Source organism: Ovis canadensis, chromosome 10 (assembly GCF_042477335.2).
Source record: "Ovis canadensis isolate MfBH-ARS-UI-01 breed Bighorn chromosome 10, ARS-UI_OviCan_v2, whole genome shotgun sequence".
NCBI classification, from domain to species: domain Eukaryota; kingdom Metazoa; phylum Chordata; class Mammalia; order Artiodactyla; family Bovidae; genus Ovis; species Ovis canadensis.
This window is the reverse complement of record NC_091254.1, coordinates 69,972,848-69,985,359: the sequence shown is the minus strand read 5'-3', so window position 1 is coordinate 69,985,359 and position 12,512 is coordinate 69,972,848. Positions and strand designations below refer to the sequence as shown.

The following is a 12,512-nucleotide window of genomic DNA, read 5'->3' as shown; positions in this document are numbered from 1 at the left end:
ACCAATTAGACTTTCTCTCCAGACATCAGTCTTACAAAGGAAGAAGCCTGACTGTAAGGTCAAGGGATAAATTTAATGGTGATATAATGAGAAAAATCATGTGGGCCAGTAGAGAAATTTTCCCTTGTTACAGAAATTCAGTCCATAACTGACTTTTCATAAATTGTAGTAATACAGTTCCTAGAGCTGGCAGGAAGACTGATTAACCTGTAGAAATCACCAAGTAGACAGATTCAGGTTGACTGCAAGATTTCTGAAAAAAACCAGACCAACCAGAGCCTCCAGTTCAAGATGAACCCATCACTTCTCTTACCCCAGGATGACTCCAGATCTTTCCCCCAGTCTAGCTAAGGATAAAAGGACATCACCAAAGAAGGTCAGACACAGAGATAAGCTCTTCCCAGTCTTCCTAGGGATGTAGATAAGAACTGAATGTTCTATTTTGAATTTCCATTGTAGCAACTCCCAATTCTCTCCAAGAGGTAACAGATACAGAATTTGGAAATTCAAAGCAATTCAAAAAGTAAAATGACTACAGTCCTGGCTGTCAAATCAAAAGGTCATTATTGCAAAGCCTTTAACTTAGGAAGGTCCCTCCCAAAAGAGTCTGTGCATAAATTTATTAAGGCAGTTGAGATACTCAATTTTTACTCTTGGAAGCAGTATACACTGTTGTGTATATTGGGCCATCTTTAAATATGAATACACAGATAATTCACCTTGGTTATAAAACTAAAAAATACATAAAACAATCAATGTTCCTCTTTGTCTCAAAAAACACAGCATATCACTGCAAGATATGGTTGGTTATCAAAACTGGATCTAAATCAGTAAAGCCAAGTGGTTCCGTCAATCTCATAAAAAAACTGGAACTAGAGTTGTTTAAAACTACATTCTCCTGTTACTACGATATAAACTGGAAGCTTAGATGAGTAACCGCAACCTTGAAAAATATCTGACTTAACATGTCTAACAGACTTACTGGTAAATAAGCAGTCTACACTGTCTATGGAAGACTGGGGGAGGCAAAATTCACAGTTGTTTATACACTGCCTCATTTGAAAAAACAAATTGAAGGTACTTAGAGTTAATAAAGGGCTTTCCAGGTGGCTCAGGGGTAAGGAATCCACCTGCAACGAAGGGGATGCAGGAGACTGGGGTTTGATCCCTGTGTCAGGAAGATCCCTTGTAGAAGGAAATGGCAACCCACTCCAGTATTCTTGTCTGGAGAACCCCATGGACAGAGGAGCCTGTCAGTCTACAGTCCGTAGGGTTGAACAGAGTTGGACACTACAGAAGCAATTGAGTCAGCAAGTGATAGTTAAAAAAAGGAAGTCAGTCCAAAGAAATGAATACAGAAAATTAAAAGGCAGAAATAAGATCCCACTGTTCAATGACTGCGATTAACAGCACCTGTTACTTCGTGCCTCCAGAGAACTTAGAGGTAAGTGTTGGTGTAGCAGGTGTTTCCAAGGATTGGGCATTTTTCAACATCAGTCAAGCAGGAACACCTGTTCACATATTAGGGTTACCTCTCTGGAACTCTCCACAACACATTTGAAAATGGACTCCATTATGAAGTTTTACATAACATTCTTTCAAAACCCTAAGTATCTCCCCAAATTAACCCGTTATAATTTTGGCACATAACATGAAATCAATTTTAGGACACATTATAATAGCTACACCAAATACTTCACTGGGCGTGCATACACGCACATGCGCGCGCACACACACACACAGAAACGTAATTCCTCTTCGGGATCACAACTAAGTAATCTTGGAGACACAAGAGAGTGCTTTATACATCACGTGCGGAAAGTAGCAACAATGAATAACAATTTAAAAAAATAGTAAGGAGTATATTAGAAAGAACCCAGCAGATTCTCATTTTTACATTGCGCTTAAGGTACAGGTTAAATGTTTTCCCAGCTTGCAAACTGGATGTTGGGTGAGCTAGATTACATGGAATTCCTTCCAGTTCATTAAAGATAAATTCCTAGATTCTTCCCTATTGACTCTGTAAACACAGAAGGTGTTCTAAACAGCCAGAAGCTTCTAACTTAAATTCCACTTCATGCTTTGAGCCCGAACAGCGTGTTTTCGCAGAGCTCCTGCAATGCTGGAAACACAGCCTGGGCACAAGTATCCCCTAAGAATCAGCCGTCGGGTTTCTTTCACCTGTTCGGCCCGAGACTTGTTGGCCAGACTTAGGCAGCGAGTTCCCGCCAGCCTCGCACACCCTGGCTTGGGCCGCCAACTCCGTCCCCCTCGGGAAAAGCTGGGGTTCTTCCGCACCTGAGCCCCTCATTCGCGGAATGTGTCCGCTGAGAGGGTAGAGAAAGGCACCTGCTGTTGCACTCACATGAAAAACGTCTTTTTATTCTTTGTGAACCGGCCGGTCCAAGGTAGGAAGGCAACCCCGGCTGCCCTCGTGGAGTCGCGTTGAAGAAAGCAACCCCAGCCCCGCGCCGGGCGAGTGGGCGCCCCCTGGTGGCCCGATGGGCCGGGAGCGCAGCAGCGCCTGCGTCCGCTCGGAGGCTCGGAGGACCCGAGGACCCGGGCGTCGGGGGAGCGGCCGGGGCTGCTGGAGGCCCCGTCGTCCCGGGGGAGCCGCGGAGCAGGCGGACTTAGCCTGGTCCACCCGCACCCGAGGGGTGGGGGAACAGGAGGCCAGCGTCCGGAAATAACGCAGGCCACTTCCTCTGCCACCTCTGGTTCCAAACCCGGGGCGAGGAGCCCTAGAGAAACATGGAGAAGGCAGGGGAGAGGGTAGCGTGGCCGGGAACACGCCCGGGACATCCGCAGACAAGGGCTCGGGACAGGGCGGCGAGCGCCAGGGCGGTTGTGAACCGAGGTGGGGTGGAACCAGACCCGGGAAATCTAGCACCACGTTTTCCTAGCAGTTTCAAGAACTCTAACCCTAGGACCGCGAGGTCGCAGGTGCTCTTCGGGAGTTCTGACCGTACTTCCCTGTAAAGTAAACTCATTCTGTAAATCATTCAGAATCCAATATTAAGAGTGTGTTGGGGGGGGGTGTTAATTTCCCATTGGTGCTCCCACGTCCCTGCACGTTTCTTCGTAAACGATCGGCAGTTAGAGCAGCGCATATGTATGCCTTTTCTATCTTTACATTTCTTTTTGTAAGTGGGAAAATAGATCACCTTCAAGATGGACAATAGAATCTTATTGGGGAATGTTCTACGTGACAAGGAGAGTCGGAAATGAACGATGATTCTTCTAGTTGAGGAAATCTGCAGTGGAACAGCGAGCCCCCCTCCCACTTCAGAAGCCCGTGATGTGGCCCTTAGTAATCGTGTACGTGTGTAGGATTGATTTAACTAAATTTTTTTAAGGCCTAGACTGTAGCATTTCCATCACCAATTGCGTGAAACAAAACGGCAAGGAAGATCTTCAGAAAGCTTCCATCTGTAGCTCACTCCCTCTTTTAGAACAACATCTAATATTAAACCGAAAAGCTACAATTGACACCATGAAAAGCAAATCCTGGCCAGAGCAGAGGTACTTGAAATCCGAATCTGCATTCCGCCCCTCTCGTACGCCGCTCGGAGGTGGGGGTGGCGGTTTGTCCTGGTGCCTGGTGTATAATCGGGTTAATCCAGTAGACAAAGGATAAACCAATAGCCCTCCCACCTCACTTCCCGCTCCCCTTCCCCTCCCCCTGCTTCTCTCCCCGTCGCCCCCTCGAGGGGGAACAGAAAAGGGGAGAGCCTGTCTTGCAATGGATTCAGAAGAAAGTCTCAAAACCCGCAACTGGTTTTTAATGCTAACACAGCCTAGCCAGGATTAGTCTGAAACGTTCATTCCCTTCTCCTAGTGGCGGGGAGAAAGTTCCCTAAATCCGCCGAGCTCAAGGTTCGTCCTCCTAGCCTCTGGGGAAAACTTTAAGGTCAGTGTTTCCTTGAAACTAGATCAACTGACCCCGCCGTGCCCAGCCCGGCCCCGCGGGCACCGCGCGTGACGGCGGCCCGGGCGGCAGGACCGGCCCGGGTACGCGCGGGGCGGCACGGTTGCCCTTTTGAATGCCTCCTGCGGCTCGGAGCGCTGGCGGGCGCTGGAGTGTGAGTGAATGTAGCCCCGCGGAGCCAATGAGCTGGGACCGGATGCGATATATCCTCTGGGACAACAACTGCTCTGTTCCGCCTCGGATCCACATGACGCCATTTACTGCTGCCGCGGCCGCCGCAGAGCTCCCTGCCTCCTCCGGAAAGGCGAGGGCGCAGGCCAACGGCGAGCCCCCCCCGGCCGGGCCCCAGACCCTCCTCCTCCTTCTCCTCCTCCTCTTTCGCACCCACCGCCCCCGCCTCGGCCTCGCCGCCGCGCCTCCACAACGCCCAGTCTGCACCGCCGAGAGCTGCGCGCAGCAGCGCGAGCGGAGGAGAGGGGCCGGCGGAGCGCGCAGCGCCCAGGCCCCCGCGCCCGCCCGGCCCGGCTCGGCCAGTCCCGCCGCCCCGCGCGCCCCCGCGCCGCCTCCGCTCGGACGCGGCCGCGGCCGCACGACTTGGCCATCTGGCTTTTAGGTCCTCGCGAAGGCCGTTTTCTTTTCTCATTCGCTCATCTGCCGGGAGAGGAGACTCGCCGTTGGCGCTTCGGCCTCCAGTTCATTGAGAAAAAAAGGGGGGAAAAAAAAAAAAGGAAATACTCCGCGTGCGCTTTTAGAAGGGGGGTCGCCTCCAGCCCCGAACTCCAGTGTTCTTCGGCTAGGACTTGGCTCCGGATGTTTTTTCCTCTCCTTTTCTCGTCCAGCCAATCGCTCAGAAGTTAGACTGAAGCAGAGTTTGGAAGGAAGGAGAGGCAAAAAGTTTGCATCAGGGCTGGATTTATTTGCACATCGCGGAAAGAAGAGAATCCAACGGAGAGGGGTTTGTGCAAAGCCGCGATCACGGTGAGGCGCGTTTGGCCGGCTCGTCCCCTCCTGGCGCCGCGGCCGGCGCGTTGTGGGCAACATGGAGTAGGTGCAGCGGGACCGGCAGTGGGTCCGTCTCTCCTCGGGCCTCCCTTTCTCTCACCCCGCAAGTTTTCCGTGGGGAGCCCTGGAGTTGCCCGCGGATCAGCCTCGCCCCGGCCTCGGCCTGCCTCGGCGGCAGGGGTTCGGGGTGGGGGAGATTGCAGCGCGCGCGGGGTGCCGTGTCCCCGGCCCCACGACCCAGCGCGCCCGCGCTGGGGGTCTCGGGGTGGCGGCCAGCTCACGGCGGCGCACTGGCTGCGAACTGGGCGCTGAGAGCGGGAGAGGGAGGGAAGCACTTTGTGTTTTCCAGGGCGCCGCTGAAGGCGCCCGCACTTCGAACCTGTTCTCTCCGGGGAAGGCAGGTCCCGGGAGAGGCAGTCCCGAAGCAGGGGCGCCGGGGTAGTGAAGGGTGCGGGTCGCTGCCTCGCGGGTGGAAAAAAAGAGGACAGGGTGGCGAGTGGAGGGCGCCCACGACTCAGCTCGGCGTGGACTGCGGCGAGCACGCAGAGGGTGGGAGCGTCGCCCTGCCTGGCGCCGCGTCTCTGCGGTTCGGAAGTGCAGCTTTCGCTCTTTTCCGTTCGCCGCGGTCGGCCTGGGTCACGCTTTTTTTTTTTTTTTTTTGGACGATTGGGCTGACCCAGCACAGGAAGAAAGTCATCAAGCGGTCGCGATCGTTTTCCATTACCTGAAAATAGGTGGCAAAAGAGACTAGGTTTTGGGTTTTTTTTCCTTTACTTTGATGGACTAATCCACTTTTTTTGTGTGGTTGCTGCTGTTTTTTTAATTCGGAACCTTGTGCATTTTTACAAAGCGGTTTCTGTGTCGGTTTGCCCCACCCTTGTGCTGAAGTCCTTTCTCCCTCATCCTTAGTCTGATCACACACAGTTCTTAATGGGGGGTTTCAAAGCGGGGGCGGGTGGGGTGACGACGGAACATGGGGAGAGGGTGGGGTGGTGCTGCGAAGGGGAAGAGGGATCAGCGGAAATCACTTAAGCAAACCTCCTTACCCCCACAAGATGCTACTTTGCACTGTAAGCATAGCGGCAAGTGTCCAGCTTAGGGACCTGGGTCTTGCATGTTCGGCGTAGGGCGCTGGAAATTGTTCTTAATTTTTAAAGCAATTTTTCTGTGACTTGAATACATACCTGCATACAGATGTATGTTTTTAATATACAGGCGCGTGCACATTGCAGGCATTGCCCCTCAGGTTAGCACAGGGTGGCGTCGCTGAGTGTGCCAGGGTTAGATGACCCGGCTCTGTGTCTCAGGCAGGACTTTCTTCCTCGCGAAGTCGGGGCTGGAAACCAGTGCCCTGCATTCGAGGCCCTTGGCCGGAACGTCCTACGATGGGCTGTGTGACCTCTGCCTGAGGGTGGAGCGGCTCCCTCTTGGAGCTGGGAGTCAGTTCTCTGGGGTGGGAGAGATTTCTATCTGGGGAGGCAGGGAGGGGTTCCTCCAGCTTTCCAGGGCATGTTTCTTTACTAGACGCCCCCGCCCCCTCCCCCTCCCCGGCCCCGCCTGTCTGTCCGTCCCGGGTTTGTGCGCAGGGGGCCAGCTTGGCCGCTGGGCTGCGTCTGTCCTCCCGGAGAAAAGTCCCTCGGGGCTCTGACTGAGTCCCACCTGCTGGGGACGGCGTTGGGGCGCAGATAGAGCCGATAAACTAAGAACAGCACTGTCTCGTCTGCCTTTCTGTTGGAGCTGAGATCCGGTTTCCAGCTCTGCCTTTTTCCGAATTGGAAGGCGTGTGTCACCTGCCTGTGTCTGTTTTCTAAAAAGTCAGACTGGATGAAGGTCCATGTTTGCGTTTTGGGTCCTTGTAGACTGAGTTGACAAAGAGGATGGTCGTTTTGAAATTTAACAGAGGGATGGCAATTTAAGCGGTTACTTGTCAGGCTTGATAGATTTGCGATGTGACCCTTGAGTTTTTAAATCACTTCCTGTTATCACCAATCAATGTATGTTTTCAATTATTAGGTTTTGGGAAATGGGCAAAAGCAGTTAACATTTTGACATGATTGATTTCTAAAACAGGGAAAACGGGTCTTTTAGCTGCAGAATTTAAGGTGTTCTCCGAGGCTTTCAGGTTGTAAAATATGTGATTCTCAAGTTGTTGGAAAGTTGAAAATAAGTTCCTGTCTTTTTGTTGCTCGAGGTGTAAGTTTGCTCTATTGTATTCCTGGCACCTAACAGGATTTAAATTGATGTGTTTTCAATTCTATAACTTCGTGCTACTATATAGTTAATGATAATGCATGATTGTTGTATAAAGTGTATATTCCTGGGGAAGAGAAGTATTTACCCTTTTTTTGCATGTCATTTCATCCTATGAGATTTTGTAAAGTCACAGAATAGTTCAAGCTGTTTAATGTAAAAGCAGATGTTAAGTAGGAACCAAGAATTTCTAGGCTGTATCTATTGAAGTTCCGGGCAAAAATGACCATAAGTTGAAACCTATTTCACACTTTGAAAAGGTATTCATTCAGCTTTTGAAAATGTCAGTATGAATGTTATATTCCAAGAGTACTTTCCTGCAGTTTTTACAGGGAACTTGAACCTTGCAGATTTTGTGCTTATACGAGTAAGGAATCCTTACTCGTGATTGAAGCAAAGATCAGTTTGGTGTCACTACACTTCACAGGATTAAAGAACGGTGGATACCTAGCTGTAATTTTTACTTTGGGGTACAGGTGTGGATAAGACGGCCGTCCTAATACATTCCACAGCCACTCCATTTTCAAAGTCTGTTTCTCCAGGGAACGTGGGGAGTGAAGAGTTAAGCCAGGTGGGTGGAGAGTGGGTAGTATTCTGGAGTGTAAACCGTCTCCTTCCTCTTGGTTTCGGCAGGAATTCAGATGTGTTCTAAGCCTGCTGGAGTGACTACACTTCCCAGACCTGATGGAGGCCAGAGCTCAGAGTGGCAGCGGGTCGCAGCCGTTGCTGCAGACACCCCGTGACAGTGGCCGGCAGCGTGGGGAGCCCGACCCCAGGGACGCCCTCCCCCAGCAGGTACACGTGCTATCTCTGGATCAGATCAGGGCCATCCGGAACACGAATGAGTACACGGAGGGGCCCACTGTGCTCCCCAGAGCTGGGCTCAAGCCTGCTCCTCGCCCCACGACCCAGCACAAACACGAAAGACTCCACGGGCTGCCGGAGCCCCGCCAGCCCGCCCGGCCCCAGCACCCACCGGCCCACCCTTCAGCCAGGGCCCCTCTGGCCCGGTCCATCAGCACAGTCAGCTCGGGCTCTCGCAGCAGCACGAGGACAAGTACTAGCAGCAGTTCCTCCGAACAGAGGCTCCTAGGATCCTCCTTCTCCTCGGGGCCTCTGGCAGACAGGATCATCCGAGTGCAGCCCAAATCGGAGCTCAAGCCAGGTGAGCTGAAGCCACTGAGCAAGGAAGATGTAGGGCTGCACGCCTACAAGTGTGAGGACTGTGGCAAGTGCAAGTGCAAGGAGTGCACCTACCCGAGGCCTCTGCCATCAGACTGGATCTGCGACAAGCAGTGCCTTTGCTCGGCCCAGAATGTGATCGACTACGGGACCTGCGTGTGCTGTGTGAAGGGTCTCTTCTATCACTGTTCCAACGACGATGAGGACAACTGTGCAGACAACCCGTGTTCTTGTAGCCAGTCACACTGTTGTACACGTTGGTCAGCCATGGGCGTCATGTCCCTCTTTCTGCCTTGCTTGTGGTGTTACCTGCCAGCCAAGGGTTGCCTTAAATTGTGCCAGGGGTGTTATGACCGGGTGAACAGGCCCGGATGCCGTTGTAAAAATTCAAACACAGTTTGCTGCAAAGTTCCCACTGTCCCACCCAGGAACTTTGAAAAACCAACATAGCATCATGAATCAGGAAGATTGCAGTCATAAGGATTATTTCCCTCTGCCCCTCTTTTTTTTTTTTTTTTTAATACACATATGCAACCAACTAAACAGCTAGAATCTTGGCACTGTTGATAGAGGGTTGGGATATCCTGTGCTGTTTGCAGTGAAATGCTTTTTTCATCCATGTGCCATTTTAATTGATATGCTTGTTAGAACTCAGCTAGTGGAGCTCAGAGTGTGGAATACAGACCTTGGTGACCTACATGTTGCATAAGCTAAAGCAATAGACACTCTAGGTGAAGTTTTTGTTTGTGAATAGTACTTGCAAAATTTGTAAATTAGCAGATGACTTCCCCTCTCCCTTCCCCCACCCCCGATTGTTTTCTCCAGAGATAATGTGCTATATTTTTGTATATACAATAATATTTGCAACTGTGAAAAACAAGTTGTGCCGTACTATACGGCACATTCACAAAATATTATACTAATATGTTGTACATTCGGAAGAATGTGAATCAATCAGTATGTTTTTAGATTGTATTTTGCCTTACAGAAAGCCTTTATTGTAAGACTCTGATTTCCCTTTGGACTTCATGTATATTGTACAGTTACAGTAAAATTCAACCTTTATTTTCTAATTTTTTTCAACATATTGTTTAGTGTAAAGAATATTTATTTGAAGTTTTATTATTTTATAAAGAAGAATATTTATTTTAAGAGGCATCTTACAGATTTTGCCCCTTTTATGAGGATGTGATAGTTGCTGCCAATGAGGGGTTACAGATGCATATGTTCAATATAAAATAGAAAATATATTAACGTTTGAAATTAAACTGAGCTGTATTGTCTTATTTTACATTTTCTTTTTTTTTTCTTTTTTTTTGAAGTGAAAAAGAAACCATTTTAGAAATAGCATTTCAGTGACAGACATAGTTTCAGTTATCTGTGAGATACTCTTATGCTTGCTGCTTTAAAGTAAAGTGGAGATTTGGTGATTTTCAGGGGTAATTCTAGCAATCAGGAGAGAAATAATTGAGCACTTGACTCACTTAGTATTAATCATAGGAGGGCTCATTTTGGCTGCTCTTGTTTTGCTGATTTGCAGACTAGCCTTTGCTTTGCAGGTTTAAAAAAAAATCTTAAGTAATTCATTCAGGAGACTTACCTAAAAGATGAACCATTAGACTTTTTTTTAATATAAAGTTATTAAGAATGAATGTCAAGGCTGATTTAAGACCAGAGGAATGAATTTGGTTCAACATTTATTGACCAGTCTCTATGTTTCAGGCATGCAGTATACACAGATCAATGCTTATAATTGAGGCAAAATGTTTTCTTGACTTAACTGGCCGTGTTTTTCCTAGTCTCTGGTTTTAGACTGTTAGGCTTATCACCATGATACAAGAAAAAGACATGGAAAATATAACTTGTTTTGATTCAGGTACTGGGTATCAAGGAATTTCATCCTATATTGGCCTAATAATTCAGACCCAAGCAGCCCCAACTTAGCTGTTTGAGAGGCCAACTTGAGAGGCCCTATCTTAGTTGTTTAATCAGATTATCCAAGAAATTGTTAAATTTTACACTGCAGTATGGCAAAAAAAAAAAAAAAAAGCCAGTGTTTGTAGTTATCTTTTGGAAGCAAGCATACAACAAGCTCTTACAAGCCCATCTTGACAAATACTGCGTTTTCTTATTTGTAATAAGTCACTTGATTAGTCACTGCATGGCTGATTATTTTTTTTTCCAAAAGCACAAACTTTTGCTGCCAAGAATCACCGGAAGTCTAGGAAATGATTTACCTGTCATTATTGTTTAATCTCTCGTTTCCTGTTCTAAGGTATTGGTTAAGAAGTCTTAGTACAGGCTGTCTTCTGTTTTGTTTTTTGAAATTGACTTTCAAGGAACTATATAGCCTCCTAAACCAAGACATTGCTATAATGTCTTGCCATAAAAGGGCACCTTTAGTGCCTTCTATGCTTTTCAAAAAACACAAAGCTAAATTAATTCAGAAATTTACTCTTTGGTTTCAACTTTGGAATACTGAGTGTTGCAATTCTAATACTCTTAAGGTCTAATCCTGATTGTCTCAGAATTAGAATATTAGGGAAAAAATAGGGCAGAGTTTCTTATTCACTGTATAGTTTTTCAGGATTTATAAAGCACAAAAAATTTTGATTAACCAGTTTCTGACTATTCATCAGATACTGCCATATGCACTGATAAAACTATTTTGGTATAGAAATTCTGAGAGTTCCTTTTTTTTCCTTTTTAACACATGAGCAGCTTTCAAAGTCTAATCTAGATAAGTTTATCAGATGCCATTGGGTATTTATTGAAGATATAGATTAAGGACCTCTTTCCATGATTATTGAATCAGATTCTTATCCTGTTGCTTCGGGATTTGCATTTTTAATCATTCCACTAGTGATTATGTATAGTTTGAGAACTACTGAACTAGAAATTGCTAATTTATCTTTTTTTGTTTTTTCAGTGGAGTCCGTTGTAAACCATAATTCACTAGTTTGAATGTGGAACATGGTAATAAACCAGCTGAAGCTCGAAGAGAACTTGGCATAAGTATATATAAAGTCCTGATAAAAATTATTTAAAGATAAATAAGGAAAACTGGATTCCTCAAGAAGCTTCCAACTAATCTATTAAATGTTGAGTTTGTCGGTAAACCAATAGCGAATTCATTTTCAGAATATAAAAACTGAAATATTAAATGAATATCTAAACAGATGGAAAACAGCTGATGTTCACTTTTCAGTGTGTTAAAAGTTTTCCAGTGTTCCAGGTCATCTCACTAAGGTGGAGGAATAATCACCTCAAATTCATGAAAATTCTTATCGATAAGGCAGTGGTTATTATTTGGATATTGTGATAGGTTAAAAGTACAATGATACAGTAAGCATTAGTTGATTGCTTAGCATTTAGGAATATCTTCTCTAGATATTCTGGTTTCTTGCCTTTTATTTTCTTAGAAACTATTGAAATTCATTTAAGGATGACAAATTGATTGCTGTTACTGAAAACAGTCATTTATGTGTGTGGAGATTTTAAGTCCCTGCCAGAGCTCTCCTTGTCAGGACATGCTCTGGGCATTGTCTGTGAAAGAAGAAAGCCAAAACCAAGTGCAGGTACTCCCAACCAAACTTTTTGCATAAATTCTTTCTCCAATACACCTTTGTCTCAGGGACTACTCGCCTCCAGGTTATGTAAGATAGTGATGATGTCAGATAAATGAGTTCACTCTTTGCCCGGTGGGGCAAGATGCTGGATAGACAGTTGATGGGTTTGACACTTTTGAACATGCATGTCAGAACTTTCAAAGGTTTATGGGTTTTGAGTTTCACTTGTAGAAACATCCCAAATTGGCCATTTACCCTCCTCTCTTAAATGTGCAGAAAGACCAGGATGTATGTGCCAAAGTCTCAGCTTTGAAAATGGGCTAAATAGTGTAGATCAAAAACATTGTTAGTCATCTTGTGCACAATAGTTCAAACTATTTTAGTAAAGGGAAATAAAAATAGGCATTAACTAGTTACATCAATAGTGTATCAGTATCCATTCTTTGGTTTTTAGTATTTATTAAGACACAAGTGATGTTAATTTCTACTTTAGGCCAATTGCTTCATTTCTCTGAGATACCAAGGGTGTGTCTCCATTGATTGAAGACTAGAGCAGAATTTTAAAATAAGGCCTGATTTCG

At 46.7% G+C, this 12,512-nt stretch overlaps 1 protein-coding gene across 2 annotated transcripts; it reads left to right on the top strand.

The window, feature by feature from the left end:
- The first annotated feature begins 3,991 nt into the window (after window positions 1-3,991).
- SPRY2 (sprouty RTK signaling antagonist 2) lies at window positions 3,992-9,630 on the top strand. Of its 2 annotated transcripts, none has more exons than XM_069601869.1 (2): window positions 3,992-4,906; window positions 7,814-9,630. In XM_069601869.1, exon 2 carries the CDS (start codon window positions 7,865-7,867, stop codon window positions 8,810-8,812), a length of 948 nt encoding a protein of 315 aa, XP_069457970.1. In that variant the 5' UTR covers window positions 3,992-4,906; window positions 7,814-7,864; the 3' UTR covers window positions 8,813-9,630. The 2 variants fall into 2 exon arrangements, with proteins under 2 accessions (XP_069457970.1, XP_069457971.1); XM_069601870.1 differs by having other exon boundaries at window positions 4,160-4,972.
- The last annotated feature ends 2,882 nt before the right edge of the window (window positions 9,631-12,512 follow it).